The sequence below is a fragment of the Podarcis tiliguerta genome (assembly GCF_965153285.1).
Source record: "Podarcis tiliguerta genome assembly, chromosome: 7".
NCBI classification, from domain to species: Eukaryota; Metazoa; Chordata; class Lepidosauria; order Squamata; family Lacertidae; genus Podarcis; species Podarcis tiliguerta.
The window spans coordinates 33,719,728-33,736,082 of record NC_139540.1 but is presented as its reverse complement, the minus strand read 5'-3'; the positions used below and the strand labels follow the sequence as shown (position 1 = coordinate 33,736,082).

At 44.8% G+C, this 16,355-nt stretch overlaps 1 protein-coding gene across 37 annotated transcripts in view; it reads left to right on the top strand.

The window, feature by feature from the left end:
- CSPP1 (centrosome and spindle pole associated protein 1) overlaps positions 1–16,355 on the top strand; it is a 53,801-nt gene that overhangs the window by 36,319 nt on the left and 1,127 nt on the right. For 27 of the 37 annotated variants that reach the window (XM_083450952.1, XM_083450949.1, XM_083450957.1 and 24 more), the window contains 9 exons: positions 661–765; positions 2,639–2,699; positions 2,820–2,943; positions 3,918–4,063; positions 7,667–7,801; positions 8,837–8,892; positions 10,664–10,715; positions 12,710–12,816; positions 13,463–13,613. In XM_083450952.1, coding sequence (XP_083307078.1) covers positions 661–765; positions 2,639–2,699; positions 2,820–2,943; positions 3,918–4,063; positions 7,667–7,801; positions 8,837–8,892; positions 10,664–10,715; positions 12,710–12,816; positions 13,463–13,613 — 937 coding nt within the window. Of the gene's footprint in view, positions 1–660; positions 766–2,638; positions 2,700–2,819; positions 2,944–3,917; positions 4,064–7,666; positions 7,802–8,836; positions 8,893–10,663; positions 10,716–12,709; positions 12,817–13,462; positions 13,614–16,003; positions 16,077–16,355 lie in introns of all 37 variants that reach the window. The other 10 variants (XM_083450946.1, XM_083450938.1, XM_083450934.1 and 7 more) reach the window with 3 other exon arrangements.

Genomic DNA, 16,355 nt, shown 5'->3' with positions numbered 1-16,355 from the left:
TGCTAAGCAGATATTACATGTGCAGAGGAAAACCTGTGTATATCTTTTGCAATACCGTCAGTATCCGATTTCCTTTCTGTTCCTCGCAGTCGCCCCCCACCCACACTGTAAGATTTAAACACGGTCCAACAAGGGACAAGCTCTTTGATTATGCTGCCTACTTCTTTGCTGAACCTCTTTCCTCCAATGGTACATCACTGTACATATCCCATAGACTTTGTGCATTCATTATTAATAAAAAAAACTTCTGCATAGTTGGAATGTTCATAAACCTTCCCAAAAATATCTGTGCAGCTGAGCCAATTGAGGTTCCTAATCAGCTGAAGTTAGAGTCCTTATCGTTAGCAGCAACAGAGAATTTAAACATCAGAATTAAAATGACTTTTAACTTTCTGTCTATCTATCTATATGATTTTAGGGTAAATGGGCAAGCTTGCCTTTCCCTGCATTTCCTGTGCATTTCATTCTTTAATTTCCCAGTACCCTTCTCTTTGTAGCCATAGATTCCTAAAAGATTAGCCAAGTGGGCTTTGCTTTTGGAAAAAGATGCTGACAAAGCTTATTATGTCAGATGAAAGACTTTCTTCGGTATATGAATACTTTTGAGTTGCCATTTAAGCAGGAAATTTTAATCTTCTCACTCCTCTCCATTTTTTTCAGATTTCTAGACAACCTTCTCCTCTCCTTCCATCTCCTCAGAACAAAGCTGTCGTAAAAGAAGAAAGGGCTCTTTTAGTGGAGAGCCGTATGTCTTACTATACACATGTATGTTTGCCTTTTATTCAAATATAATCTGTGAATGTATTTCTGGCACTTTGCATCATGACAAACCCCAGGGGATGTTTTGATGGAGGAAAAATACCACCATTATCAGTTGACATCTAATATCTTGGCAACCTTCTGATGATTTTGTCCTTTCCTTTCTCTTTGAATAGTCTACTCCCCAGCCGCCAGGGCTGCTTTGGGTGCCAGAGGCCAGGGAAAAGATGCAGTTGGTTGATGCGGCTGCACCGTGGCCTGCGCAGGACCCATTCCAAGAAGCCAATAGGGGCTCTGCATTGGTTCCTGGGGGCGGGACTCAGAGTGCAACCTTGGAGGAAAGACTTTCCCCCCTGGATCTGTTGTCTGAGCTACAAATAAGAGCCCAGGCTGCATCTCCAGCCATTGCCATCTTCCCCACCCTCCCTCCCTCTCTTGGTGTACGTTCTCTTTCTCTGGATATTTGTTGGCCCCTGGTTGACAGGGCTAGAGAGAAATGTTATTCATAGTTATAACTGTGCAAGGTTTTTGCCTTTTGTGAGGGAAGGCATTGGGCAGGATACATAGCTTACGTGGGACTCTCATAAGGGGGTGGGGGCACTTCCAGCTTTGGGCAGCTGGGGCCAGTTGCCTCATACCCAGGTTGCAGGCTGGACCCACAGGAGCAGAGCACGGTGGCCTTGAGAACTTGACTGCAGCAAATAGACTAGGTGGTAAATCGGCCAGTAGATGGAGGGGTGCCTGGTAAATGGATCCATGCCCTGTGCCATACCAGCCCATGATATGCACTGTAACAACAACAACAACAAAATTGCAGCCTTGCTTAACCCATAATGCTTTTTCCATATTCAGTCATTGCTCTCCTGCATCACACCTAGGTGCTCACGGTGCACAGAGACTGCTCTTGAAACTCCTTTTGGTTTCAAAAGCAGTTTGTGGGTTCGAGGACCCGAGCCCCGCGATGTGGAATGAATACACAAGGACACGTGATATAAGGTTTATGGGCAAGGAAAGGCCACAACTTTTATTGGTTATAGCAGTGAAAAGGTATTGGCTTAGGCATTGGATGTCCACAACAAAGGGGGTTGAATCACCAGTAGGTGGAGCCTGTTGATGCCAATCCAACTATAGACTCTCCCCTGATGTCACCGAGGGTCGTGCCATGGCCTCCCGCCAAGCAGGCATCGGACAGAATACACGACCGCCAGATTCCTTTAACGGAATACCCCAAAATTGAAGGCATAGGCGATGGCCACACCTAGCGCTTCAACACACCACAACACATTATTCCAATGCCTAACCTACCCACCAATACCACAAAAAAGTTGTGACGATTGCTACGAGGTAGGCGAAAAAACCAAAAAGCCTAATGCCAAATGGAAAAATTCCTACCAGGCCCCCCAGTCAACCAGGGCGACCAACCTAAGGTCCATAGCAAGGCCAAGAAAAAACGTTAACCCTAAGCTAAAGGGAGTGGAGGGTGGGTGACTCGCGACAGGACGAAGATCGACGAGAAGAGAGGCCGGGAGGGGGCTGGCGCCCAGCATATATGCTGGAGGACACGCCTCCTCAGCGGCACCTGATTGGGTGCCTGCTGATGGGCGTGGGCGCCAGCCAGGTAAGAGGGAAGGCAGGGGGCTATCGCCCCTGCTAGGGGGCGGGGCTCGGGTTCCTGCCCACAACCACTCCCCTCTCTTCCAGGGAGGAGAGTCTTTGCCATGTGGTATGTCAATGTCTATTAGGAGAAAACTGAACCTCTTCCTTGAGCTTGTGAATGTTTGTTTCTTAGCCTGAATGAAAATGAGCCATACGAAGTTACTGTTTTTATTTTATTGATGCAGTCATTTTTAGTACAATTTATATGTTAATGTTTTACTAGGATGTTCCCAGAATCCCGTCTCCTCCAGTTCCAGCTAGAAGAAACCAGATACGTGCCTATGGTAAGAAATCTGTATGCCATGAATGAATACGTCACTTCTTTGGCTGTGATTTTTGGCCAAGAAAAATGCTTCCTTGGGTATTCTGTATCATTTTTGTTTTGTTACTATACTGAATTACAGAAGAAAAGAAGAATGTAATAAGTGAGCTGTCAGAGATGAGGAAGCAGCTTCGCAGTGAGGAGCGGCGACTCCAGGAAGAGCTGTTGAAAGTCCACAGTGATGACGATGACATGCCAGCAAAAGGGTGAGTGTTTTTCAGTCTAGACTTTGGCGTTTTGTAAAGCGTGCAATTTCTCTTGGGCAGGCAATACGTAATTGAGCAAATATTAAAGATGCTCCCCTGGAATTAAAGATTGCCAGTGGAAGGAGTGACAAGGGGCTCTGGCTGTGCTGCCCTTTGTTGCTTTACACACCTCTATAAGTTATACCCAGGAGGTCTGATCCTGGCACCTTCTGCAGCTGTTGAAGTGCAAGGAGAAAATTGCAGAATAATCCTTTAGTGGAATCTCCCTGTAGCCTCTTTCCTGGTGCAAGAGTTAGGATGAAGCTCATGTTAGAAGCAGTGGGCTCTGGGACTGACTCCCAAGACATTCTCATCCACACTAAAGCCACAGTGCCAATGCTTCATTGCAATGAATTTTCCTTGCACCAGGTCTTAGATCCACAAATCTGTTGATGAGGCACAAGAGAGCCCAAGACTGAGGACTTTGTTCTCACCTGAAAGCTACTCGTGACTCTAGTCGTCCTTAGTTAATGGCCCTTTGGCACATGGTTTATTCTGAGTTCCTTTCTTAACCCGTTGTATCCAGAAAGGTTTGCAGGTCCTCTAAGGAATATGAAGTTAAGCAAATGTTAGGACCGTGATGTAGCATTTAGTAAGTGTTGGGTCATAAAAGTTTTCGTTGGTTGTTTCATCCCAGCTTAGTTACGCATTTAGCATACTTTTGGCATAATGGGCAGAAACTTTACAGGCAAACTGTCTCTGTCCAAAGTACTACTATAGATCACATTGCCTGTCCCTGCCCTGTGGTTTTATCTGACTCTGTAACTAGTATGCTTATTCAACTGGGCTTCTCCATTTCTTTCCTGGTTGGCTTCTAAACTCCAGTCTGAATCAGATGTCTCAACAATTCTCCAATTTTTATTTCCATTTTGTTTATAAATGAACCTACATCATTCTGAGCTTAGTTTTCTAAGCATGGTTTTGGTTATTTTTAGCAGGAGGAAAGATAAATACAACATGGATGTATTTGAGATGGCTAGGCTTCGTATGCAAGCTCCAGTCAGACGACCGTCCTCAAAAGATGTCGCTGATCCTATCAACGTGCAGAATATCCGGGAGTTTAATGAACTTAAATACAAAGGTTAGTCTGTTGTCTTTCTTACGGCGGGACACTTCCTCAGTTTTAAAGGGAGGGATTCTAATGAAAGGAAACTGCTTAATTTGCTTGTGGCACACAAGTGGGACCTGCAACATATTTTCTGTTCAGGATTCTAGTTAATCACAGCACGCTTCAAGGATACTATTCCTCCTCCCTTGGCTTCCTGCCCCATTCCACACCCCTCCCACCAACTGCCAGTCAATATTCCATGCCCACTGAGCATGCTCAAGCAATTAGACTTTGGCTGGTTCAGTGTACATCTAAATCATGAGTTCAACTAGAATACGTCCGGCATTTGAATATCTTTTAAGAACATGTTGAATTATGATTTAGCCTTACCCAACAGACAGCAAAAAACCCAAAACCACAATCAGTATATGCAAATCCTCTCCCACAAATAATCATTGTGTAAAAAGGACCGTGTGTGTATTATCCATCACACTCTTTTTCCAGGTTAAATAAGAAAACACTTTCTCATCATTTCAAAGAAACTAGAGCACGTTCTGATCACTATATTTATATATATTATTGATAATATTTTATGAGAAAGGATATCATGAGACTTGTAAATGTCATTCTCAGATTGGTGTGGGAAACATTCACTTAAAGTGTCATATTGCCTAATTTCACTTAAAGGGTCGTATTGCCTAATTTCCCCACTTACACGTGACTTGGTTTGGTTATTCTCTTTCTCCTCTGACTCTTCCTTCAATTTAACCACAAAGCAGATGTCCTCTTCCTCTCCTCTGAGCTCTGGTGAACTGTTCTGTTTCTATCCTCCTCCTCAGCCACCTTGGTTCATTCTTTTGGGATCACTTAGTTTTTCTCTCCCAAAAAGTTCAGTCTTGTCCCCCCCCCCCCCCCCCCCGCTGTTTGCCTTTCTTGATCTGCCGGACTTCTCTTTGCCAGTTTGCTGTGCCATGGCTATCAGTGGCAAACCTTAAAGCATAGCAATTCAATACGTAAGAATCCTGCAAAAAAGGATCGCTGTCACCAACCCCCCCCCCCCCATTCCTCACCCTGCTGTGTGCTTAGATAGGTTCCAGCATTGAGCTCTTCCACCCACTACTCTCTGTCATTGCTAGAAGGGGGTGGGGAACATTCTACGATGGCACAAACAGACCATCCACTTTGTCTGGCTCTGGGCAAGTCCACTCAGCGGAGACCAATCCTTTGGAAGTCCTTTCTACCTCTGGACAGAAAAAAGGCACACAGCTGTTTCTGAAACTGCAAGCAATATCCAAATTGGCCACCAGATGGCACCAGACAATAACATGTATGAAGCAGAAAAAGAGAGGAAATGATTCTGATAGTAATAATTCATTTTTCTCCTTTTGGCAACACAGAGAATTGACTTATCCAATCTCTTTCTCTCTTCCTACCCCTGCTTTTTACAAAGAAGAGCATGCAAAGCCTTAAGGGACACCACCCCCATCGTTCTGCCAGGACACTGAGGTCCAGTGCCAAGGGCCTTCTGGCAGTTCCCTCACTGCAAGAAGCAAAGTTACAGGAAAACAGTCAGAGGGCCTTCTCAGTACTGGCGCCCGCCCTGTGGAATGCCCTCCCATCACCTTTTAATGTTTAATAGACTATTGTATTTTAATATTTTGTTGGAAGCCTCCCAGAGTGGCTGGGGAAACCCAGCCAGATGGGCGGGGTATAAATAATAAATTATTGTTGTTGTTATTATTATAAACAACTATCTGACTTTTGGGGACATGGGTAGCGCTGTGGGTTAAACCACAGAGCCTAGGGCTTGCTGATCAGAAGGTCGGCAGTTCGAATTCCCGCAACGGGGTGAGCTCCCGTTGCTTGGTCCCTGCTCCTGCCAACCTAGCAGTTCGAAAGCACATCAAAGTGCAAGTAGATAAATAGGTATTGCTCTGGCAGGAAGGTAAACGCCGTTTCCGTGCGCTGCTCTGGTTCACCAGAAGTGCCTTAGTCATGCTGGCCACATGACCCGGAAGCTTTTATGCCAGCTCCCTTGGCCAATAAAGCGAGATGAGCGCCGCAACCCCAGAGTCGTCCACGACTGGACCATTAGGGTCAGGGGTCCCTTTACCTTTATCTGACTTTTAGAAGACATCTGAAGGCAGCCCTGTTTAGGGAAGCTTTTAATATTTGATGAATTATTATATTTTAATATTTTGCTGGAACACGCCCAGAGTGGCTGGGGAAACCCAGCCAGATGGGTGGGGTATGTATGTATGCATGCATGTATGTGTGTATGTATAAATAAATAAATAAATTTAACAACAACAACTATTATTTATTTAATATTCCCAAGGAGCTAAAATCTAAGGCAGTTCTAAATGCAGCAGCGCTCTAGATATTCCCCCCCTTTGCTTCTCACCATCATAAGAGAGTGCATAAAGACTCCAAGCCTGCCAGTATTCCATCCCAGATCAGAAGTATGCAGGACCACTCCTGATATTTCAGAAGGTGTGTTGGACCCCGGCACCCTTTTCAGTCAACAAGTACCTTTGCCTATAAGAGAGGCATTGGAAGGGCACTAAAGAAATCTACATCCAAAGGATGGAGACATAGACATTTCAGTAGCCTCCAACATCCAATATCCCTAAGGGAACAAGGCTTCTAGTTGCACTGTAGCGTGGTGGATCAAAACCTGTGTAGCTCTAGCCCAGAGGTTTTCAGCCTTTTTGAGTCCATGGCTCACTTGGCAGCCTCTCACCCTTTTTCAAACACCCTCCCTTGTGGAGTGTTCCCTCCGCCTCCCCTCCCCTCTCCTTGGGAGTCCTCTGGGTTGTCACTACTGCTCTCTGAGCTGCCCCCCAGCCCCAAAAGAGGTACCTCCTCACACTGCCCCATAGGGGCCTAGGAAACATCCACTGACCAGCCCCAGAAGCACCGTTCGCCTGCGGAGCTTGTAGTCAGGGCTGCTGCAACGAACAGCTATGCAAACCTTTGGGAGGCAGAGATGCAAGAGTGCCTCAGATAAGAGGGAGGGAAAGAAAGAGGGACAGAGACCAGTGTTGCCCGCAACACCTCTGACCATCATTCAAGGGTCCCAGGGTGCCATGGCACCCTGGTTGAAAACCACTGCTCTAGCTTATTACCACCCCACTACGAATAACCTGGTTGTTTCACTGAGCAAAAGCAGCCTTGTCCACAGAAGTCAGCAGTGTGGCTGCATTGTTTTCAGCCTCCACATTCACAAGAAATTATAAGTTGGACCTCATGCTTCCTCAGAAGGTGGCTTCAAGTGACGTTTTCGTCAGAACATCCTTCCTCCTGGATTAAACATCAACTTCCTTTCTGGTTGTCGGCCCATCCTTAGATTCATATAGCCTTTTCACATCTGGCAAAGTGGGTGTTCCCTGAGAAAAGAACATAAGTTCCACCAGAGAGGAGAGAACATAATCAAGGATTCAAGCCTGGATTGGAGAACCTGTGGCCCTCCAGCTGTTGTTGGACTCCCCACGCTCAGCAGCCCCAGCCAGGGTGACCAGGGGCCAGGGATGATGGCCACAGACTCCCCACTGCTGTTCTAAGTAGATCTCTCCCAATACAACCCTGGAAGGCCCATTCATGGTATGCGAATTGTGTTCTTTTTTTATGTAACAGAGTCAGACACACGGGTAGAAACACGGTATATGTATCCTGATCCTCCCACGACTAATGATGCCCTGGACATTCAGCAGCAAGCATTGCTAAGAGAGCAGAGCAAGAAACTTAAAAAACTGAGGAAAAATGCAGAAGGTAAGCTAGGGTGGATTTGATCAAAACTGAGGGTGTCTTTTTATGGAATGTCTTCCTCAAATGGATGTGGGGACCTTTAGTAGGAGACTTACTCTGCATTTGGCGCTAGACTGAGTGTGTTTTCCTGCATAAAATACCAAGGTAATCCCAAACCAAATCAGGTCCCTACTACGGCTGCTTTTTACAAGGGGGGGGACACACACCCATAAATGACTTGCCTAGTTTGATCCAAAGGACTCACCCACTCATTAGGCTTCCTCAGGCAGATGCAGAGAGCAGTGAGGTGTTGGAGGACACAGCTGTGTGTGCCACACTCTCTGCCCTGTGTCATCTAAGTGAGCCTACTGCCCTCTGTTATGCTGCCCTGTTGCCAGTAAGATTTCACCACATCTGTATGTGGAATGGAGGGAGCACCGTCTTGCTTCAGACTGCAAAACGTCTTGAGCAAGCCTGAACGCCATAATGCACAGGTACTGCTTCTACAAAGTATAAGTCCTCAAGCAATCAACTTAAAGAAGTTAAACCATGTAGTTCAGGAGGTCAGCTAAATCTAGGCCGGTCCTGTTGTATTGTCCTGAGTTTTGTATGTGTATCATTACTACCTAACTCATTGGTCTATACTAATACCTGGCAATGTTTTTATGTGAGCTGGGGCCTCAGCAATGAAAAATAAAGTTGGTTTTATTGCATTACTGTTGAGTGTGTGTGTGTGTGTGTGTGTGTATACCCTTGAATCTATTTGTTGTTGTAAGTTGGTAAATACATATTTAATACAGTGAAGAATCCAGTGTTTGTTCCTTCTGCAATTTTCTGCCCCCCCCCCTTTTATCGGATTTTTGTAATTATGGCTATTACTGTAGCCATTTTTCTGCAAAACAGCTATTGTTATTGTTGGTGTGATAGTAAATGTATGGCTTTAATAAAGATAACTGCTATTGTAGTCCCTGAATTTTAAGTGCTGAATTATGCTTTTGTACCATTAACGCTCTTTGTTCTTAATCTTGTTTTCATCCTTGCTTTCCTTTGCTTTAATAGCCGCCCTAGATTTTGATGAGCCTGTGCCTGGCTTTAAACCGAGAGACAGAGGAATGGTAAGCAGAAATGGAACTGGTTTCTTTGTTTTTATTCCAAAGTAGTGAACAGTGCCAAATGTACATAGACTATTTCTTGTGTCTGGAACGGGTCCCTTCCTTCTTTCAAATCCCACCTCAAAGTGATGCTCAATTGTAAAACATAGCCCCATCTTTTTCTGCGCTAGCTGCTCCCAAATAACTCTTCCTTACCTCATCTCCAGCAGTTATCCAAGTGCTAATAACATCCAGGATTGAGTATTGTATTGTATGCAGGTGCTACTTACAGAAGTACCTGGAAACTTCACTTCATGAAAACTGCAGGGGTTAAGTTGAAATTTGCTCATAAAAGCCTTTGAGAACATATTCACCAGTGATGAAACACCTCCATTAGCTGCCTATTTGTTAGTCACTTCCATGTGATTTGGAAAGCCAAAATTTTATTGTTGTCCAGCCTGTTGGATGAGGCCAGCTGGCCTGTCTGGTCCAGCACCCTGCTCTCACCGTGGACCACCAGATGCAAATAGCAGGAGTGCAACAATATTCTCTCCCCTTGTGTTCCCCAGCGACTGGTGTTCAGAGGCATACTGCCACTGACAGTCGTATTCACCGTGAATTTGTCTAACTCCTTTCTAAAACCATCCAAGTTTAGGGTTATCACTGCATGCTGTGGCAGCGAATTCCACAGTGTACCTATGCACTGTAACATGTTTCTGAGACATGTTGAATATATGATAAGAAAGGCAGGTCATAAATGGGGAGAAAGTGTAATAAATGCCTTAGTATGGCATTTGTTTAGCAATCATTTGCACTGGGAAGTAAGAGTTGCTATTCAGTACATGAGTCATCATTTCAGCCTCGAGCAAACCAAAACTGTGGGATGGGATTTTGGCAAGGTGTGAGGTTGATAGTGTCTGAAATGGATGATGGAGAGAGGCATGTGCAGCGAAAGTCAGAAAGTAGACAGCATACAAGCGTGAATCTTCCCTGCCATACCATTCAGCATTCCTTATGTTGAGTGAATAGGCATTTTCAGTGACAATCAAGATGTGTGTATACAAGTAGCTCGCATCTCATGCTTATGTTACTTACGTGATTTCAGCTTTCTGCAGATGTGTGGGGGGGATAAATAAAAAATGGAGAGGCGAGGAACCCTACTTTTCCTTTATTCCTCCCCCCCCCCCCTCCGCACAAAGCTGTGATCGGAGGCTTACCTGACTTTGGGAAGACAGCGGGCAGGCTCTGCGACATTGCCAGAGCCATTGTGAGGCCTTTCCAAAGCTGGGTAAGCACCTCCCCACCTTGCAGGGGGACTGGTTCTGGGGGTTCCTGGCTTACTTTATATATTTTTGCATCTATGCATGGACCCCCAGAACCAAACTTTTGAGTCAGCTGCAAGTTACTGTTACTTCCAGAATCAGCTTACCTTTCATGAATACAAACACATATTCATAAAAGGGAAAGATGTGTTTTTTAAGTTTACATAAATACATTAATATGATGTTTGTATAGCAGTTGTCTATATTAGGAAACAAGAGTAGGTATTCAGTACATGAATGCCAATGTTATTCAAGTGCCCAGCCCCCTCTTGAAATGTAGTCATTCATTCTGACCTTGAGCATTTACACTGCACTGTTCTAATTTTGGAAAAGCTGGAGAATCTTCTTGTGTTACAAAGAGATTTAATAACTTCCAGTCTGGCGACATTCACAACTCTTGTTCATTTAGCTAGATGTGTTTTTACAGTTTTTTAAAAATCTGAAGCAAGTTTCCTGTTGCTTTTCTTTGGTAGGTCAGAGACGATGTGTCAAACTCACTTTTAGAGTCTGATAGTGCTTTTATTGGTGAGTATATCTTTTCAGAGGCACTTGTTTCTTGTATAATTGTGCTTGATCAAACTGCTGCCAAGTTGCTCATTCTTTGGTTGCAGAAAAAGTACAGTTCAGGATTAGCATCAGTAGTAAGTGCTCATCCAATCCCAAACTAGTATACATGGTTTGAAGGGCGTTCATCTTCCTAAATTTCTGAAAAGCTGAAGGTGGTTAAAAGGTAGAGAAGGTGGTAGAGACCTGCTCATATTTGTATATTTAGGTTACCTGGGCTTCAGGTGTGCAGTGTCCTGTTTTCTATAGTTGAAAAGGGGTGGCTGTATTCAGCTGAACAATAGCACAATTTTGCTTGCACAGCAGGCATACTGGTCCTTTTCCAAATCTGCTCCAGAGGGTTAGAGGAATTCCAAAACAGGTTTAGGGGGCACATGAGAGGAGGAGAGGGGAGTGAAACGACTTCCGAAAGCACAAGCAATTACTTAGCCCTATGTTGACTACAGTCCCAAGTCCATTTGGAAGTTAGTCTGCTGAGAGAGAGGATAATATTGGAGAGTAGGATGTGGTCCAGGATGCCTTAACAGAATCTCCCCATAAATGATTTATTGAGGGTCTCCATGTGTATATTTCCACATGTGGCTTTCTGCTGGCCAAGTGTAGATTTGAACCATTTCCCCCTTCTCCTTCTTTTAGTCATCTGTGCCATGCTGGTTCAAAGCACATCTCTTAATGCAAGATGAGACTCTCCAGATAATTTAAATCAATGTCTCCCAACCTTTTCCCAACCACGGCCTCCTTCTGACTTTGTTTCCTTCCTATAGCCCCACGTACCCTTACCTGGGAGTAAGCCAAGACCCACTGAATTCATTGTGGCTTTCTTCTGAGGAGACACTTAGTTATTTACTGGATGCAAGTCAGCAACACCAGACTACCCCACTCGGCTAGGCACTGGGGTGGATTCCACCCTGCGCCTTGTAGAGCCAGGCTGCCACTGCCAACGGGCCCTATGTCCCTTGGCAACGTCCGAAGACCCTGATCCGCTAGGCGCTGGGGTGGATTGCACCCTGCACCAGCAGTAGCAGCAAGCATCTCTGGCTTTCCCAGCCCTACCAATTGCCATCCCAGCACCGCACTTACGTGACCTGGGGATTGTGGATCACAGGCTCTACTGGTTAAAACTGGAGGCTCAGCAATTGTCCTCGCCCTCCGGAAACAAACCAGGATTGCTCCACCAAAACACCCGTGGCAAAAAGGAGCATTAGGCCATGGTGGGCCACCCCTTTACCCGCTTGTGATTGGCCAAGCGGATAGCCAGTCAGTCAGGATTTTTTTCTCTTCACTTCTCTCTGTGGCCCCCTAGCCTCGTGCTGTGGCTCCCCATTTTCACCTGTGGCCCCCTTGGAATACCCTGGACCCCCAGGGGACCATATGGCCCTTGGTTGGGAAACACTGATTTAAATAACACAAATGATGTGTACATATGAAAATAGACATAGGTAGGATTTGTTTTGGGCACTAATTCAATCCTGTTGACAAAACAATTGTTATCTTCCCAAAACGTAGCTGCTTTGCAAAAAAAGAAAACAGAGAAAAAAAAAATATAAAACAAAGGAACCCTGATGTTTTATTGCTGCCTCTGTATTATGTAGGATATATGGGACAAAATTAATCTGAGCATAACGGTATACATGTTTTATTTACAGGGTTTATTTAGCTATTCTAGAATAGTTGCCCACATGCTCACATACTTAGTCTGTTTGGAAATCTAAAGCAGCTTCACTGTTGCCAGTAATGGCCAGCTAGATACTTCTTGGAAATGCACAAACAGGGCATGAGTTCCACTTCAGAGATAAACTTTCCCTGTATATTTCATTTAGACACGAGTAGATGAGTCTTTTGTAGCTGTGCTTTCAGATATGAACCTATCTTTAGCATGTTGTGTGTATTATGTTTATTTTTTCATGAACTTTGCTTAAAAATCCAAGTGCTAATATTTTTCATCCTTCTCCTAGGTACTGATGGTGAAACCTTTCCTATTTTAGAAGACCATGACTTCAATGTGAATTCACCTCCACCACCGCCAGTATCTGCAAGGGAAAGGAGGCGAGAAAAGAAAATGGTAGTAGAATTCATCCAACTAGTTGCATTTATTGAAATCAGTGGTGCTCAGTTGTTGGGACTAACTTGTCCCCTTTGCGGGCTTTCCAATGGGACACAAGCACAATGAATACTTTGCATTCTCAGAGCCTTTATGTATAAACCATGGGTCTGTCAGGTGCACTGGTCACCAATCAGCTCTTCCATCAGTTTGACCAGAAGCTGAGTGGGATAGGATGGAAATGGGCAAGTGAGATGCTGGGGCTGGAGGATGCACTTGACAGGAGAATAAAATGGAGATTGAGAGAATGTCAAAGGCCCGTACCAGGTAGTGCGTGTGGGAATCTGGGGTGGAAACAAGGAGAGAGAAGAGGTAGGACTGAGAAAGTAGGAAACCAGAGATGGATCTGAGGGAGAAGAGACAAAGGAGGCTAGAAAGCAGGAAGGGGGAGGAAATAAGTAGGGATTTACCCCAGAAGAGGAGAAGACAGAGGCAAGGAGGCATATTAGGGAAGTGTCTGCTCAACCTTAGTGCCAAGCCCAAGAGAGGGAAGAAGAGTGGCATCATGTGGGTGAAGTTGTGTGTATATTTTATGTAGAAAGCCTTCTAAATTTTCCTCAGCCAATACATATCATATGCAGCGTCTCATGATTCTTTACATCTTTAGGATGCTGGCGCCCTTGGGCCAACTCCACCACTGCAGACTGACAACGACTCTCTGCACTCAAACTCTAGTCTTAATATAGATCAGCTGAAAGCCAGAAATGAAGAGCGATTGCGAAGGCTGAATGAGCTGCAAAAGAAGGCCATTCATATAGGTATGGTCATTTTGTTGAATTGCAGTAGCCAGGATACTGACATAGCAGCCAGGCATTTGACACACATTTACAGAACACACATTCTGTTCTGCATAGGGGGGGAATCAGATTCGCAGGGTGGCATTTCATGAAGCTTTCTTCAGAGTAGACACGAGTTGGCCCTTAAGTCATGTTCATTAATTTCAATGAGTCTGTTCTGAGTAAGAGTTGAATAAAGGTAAAGGTACCCCTGCCCGTACGGGCCAGTCTTGACAGACTCTAGGGTTGTGCGCCCATCTCACTCAAGAGGCCGGGGGCCAGCGCTGTCCGGAGACACTTCCGGGTCACGTGGCCAGCATGACATCGCTGCTCTGGCAAGCCAGAGCCGCACACGGAAACGCCGTTTACCTTCCCGCTAGTAAGCGGTCCCTATTTACTTGCACCCGGGAGTGCTTTTGAACTGCTAGGTTGGCAGGCGCTGGGACCGAACAATGGGAGCGCACCCCGTCGCGGGGATTCGAACCGCCAACCTTTCGATCGGCAAGCCCTAGGCGTTGAGGCTTTTACCCACAGCGCCACCCACGTCCCAAGAAGAGTTGAATACCACCCAGTAAATAGAAGAGCAGAAATTGCCACAGTAATAGTGCTACTGCTTTGAAGGGCTCCAAGTATTAATTGCTGGCATCCTGTTGCTGAGGTTTTCCTGCGCAGCAAAAGGAAGCCCTGCTACATTGCCATACCCAAGTATTTGGAAGCTGTTGAAGTGCCCTACATAGAACTAGTCTCACCTTCAGAGAAATATGTAACCAGGTTTTAGGCTTTGTGCCTTTGAAACAATGCTGTTGACATGAAGAAAGTTTAGGGAAGAGCAGTGAAGGGCCCAAACTGGCATAAGAGAAGCATGGAGAGTAGGGAATAAAACCAATTTGGGCCACTGAAAGCTCCTTCCACATTATCTCTCTGGTCTTTAAACTTTTAACTGATCTTACCGTCACCAGTTAAAAAATTATCCTAAAATTGGGGTGTCTGGGGAAAGTTTTCAAAGGCCCTTACTCAACTTCTCTTTGTTTTTCCCCACTTCTGCTGCAGAGCTTTTAAACTGATGCAAGAACTAGGGGTGAGCAATGATGGGACTCCACGTTCTCTCTTTTCTGTGCTCAGCAGCACAGGTATTAAAGAGAGCAGGAGCAAGCAAAAGGGGAGGCCAGGAGGTGCCAAGAGCCCCAGTGAGGCTCCCTTAGGTACAAACTCTGTGTGGCCTTCATCAGCTTTACTTTGGAGCGGTGACAGGCTATGCACACAGGTCCTCCCACTACATTGTGTGCCGTAGGTCGGATTCCACAAAATGAGAATGGTGATGTTGGAGGATCCCCTGTGAGCTAGCTAGTCTAGCCCTCTGCTAGATGCATTCGGCATGGATGGCTGCCCATCTTCTGCTTGAAAGCACCTAGTGAAGGAGAGCAACTTCCACCCCGCCCCCTAATTGGTTCCATTGTCAAACTGCTCTTACTGATAGACGTTTCTCCTAATCTCAGCTGCACATCTCCTCCTCTAATTTAACCTCATTAGTTCTAGTCCTTCCCTCAAGGGCAGCAGAGAACAAGCCTCTGCCCTCTTCCATGTGGCAACCCTTCCAGTATTTGAAGAGCTTCCCTTTGGTCTTCTCAGGGCTAACACACCCAGTTCCTTCAACTGTTACTCATAGGTCTTCTTTACTGCTCCCTTCCAAACCTGTTTTAGTTTGTCAAAATCCCCCTTAAAGTGTGGTACCTGGATCTGGACACAGTACTCCAGATGAGGTCTAGCACATAGAAAAATGCATCACATTGCTGACTCAGGTTCAGCTTGTGACTGACTACAATCCTGAGATCTTTGTCACATTTTTTGATGCATTTTGCAACATGCATCCTGCCCAACAACAGAAGTTTTCTGAGTGGTTTACATTGAAAAAGTTAAACCGTCAGATAAAAAAGTAAGACATAAGCATGAAAGTTCTAACAGAATAAAAACAGCAGCAGTGTAAAACCAAATGTACTGCTGCCAAGCTAGGCATCCTCTATCAAAACTTGTGCAGTTGTTCTTTTCATTGTTGTCAAAATTCAGAACCTTGCATTTGTCACTCTGGAGTTTTTTAGATAGTTTCAACTCACTTTTTCTATTTTATCAATGTCATTTTGAATGTTTGTTTTATCAATGTCATTTTGAATTTTATTATCTTCTGAGAGGCTAACTTTACTTTCCAGTTTTGTGTCACGTGCAGATTTGGCAGGGATTCATTTCTTTCACCCCCTTCATCGTTATTAAGAATAATCAATTAAGAAATACTGTAGGCGTCATTCATAAACATCGTAGAAACTAACAAAAGTGTTTAAAAATCTTTCCCCCTTGTATCATGTATTCTTTCTTGATAGGTTAGCATGTTGCATCAACAAAATCGGGACTCATTTTTGACATTTTCTTTATAGAAAGGAAGTGGTGGTCAGGGTGAGTAACTAGCCATAGCTGGTGTCTTGCTTCAGTAGTTAGATAGATAAATAGATATTTGAATATACCTTTTGGTATGGGTGTGCATCGGCCACAAGATTTGATTTGGATCTGTATCTGTCACTTCTGGAAGCAGCCAAGTTTACATTAAGGTGCTCCATGGTCTGTCAGATTCAACTCTTGTTTTTTGCCAGAAGCAGATTTGTTGAAAACAGCTTTGTTTCCTGTCATTCACTATTTTTTGGGGAAAGGCTATTCCTTCCCTGCCCCCTTTGGACA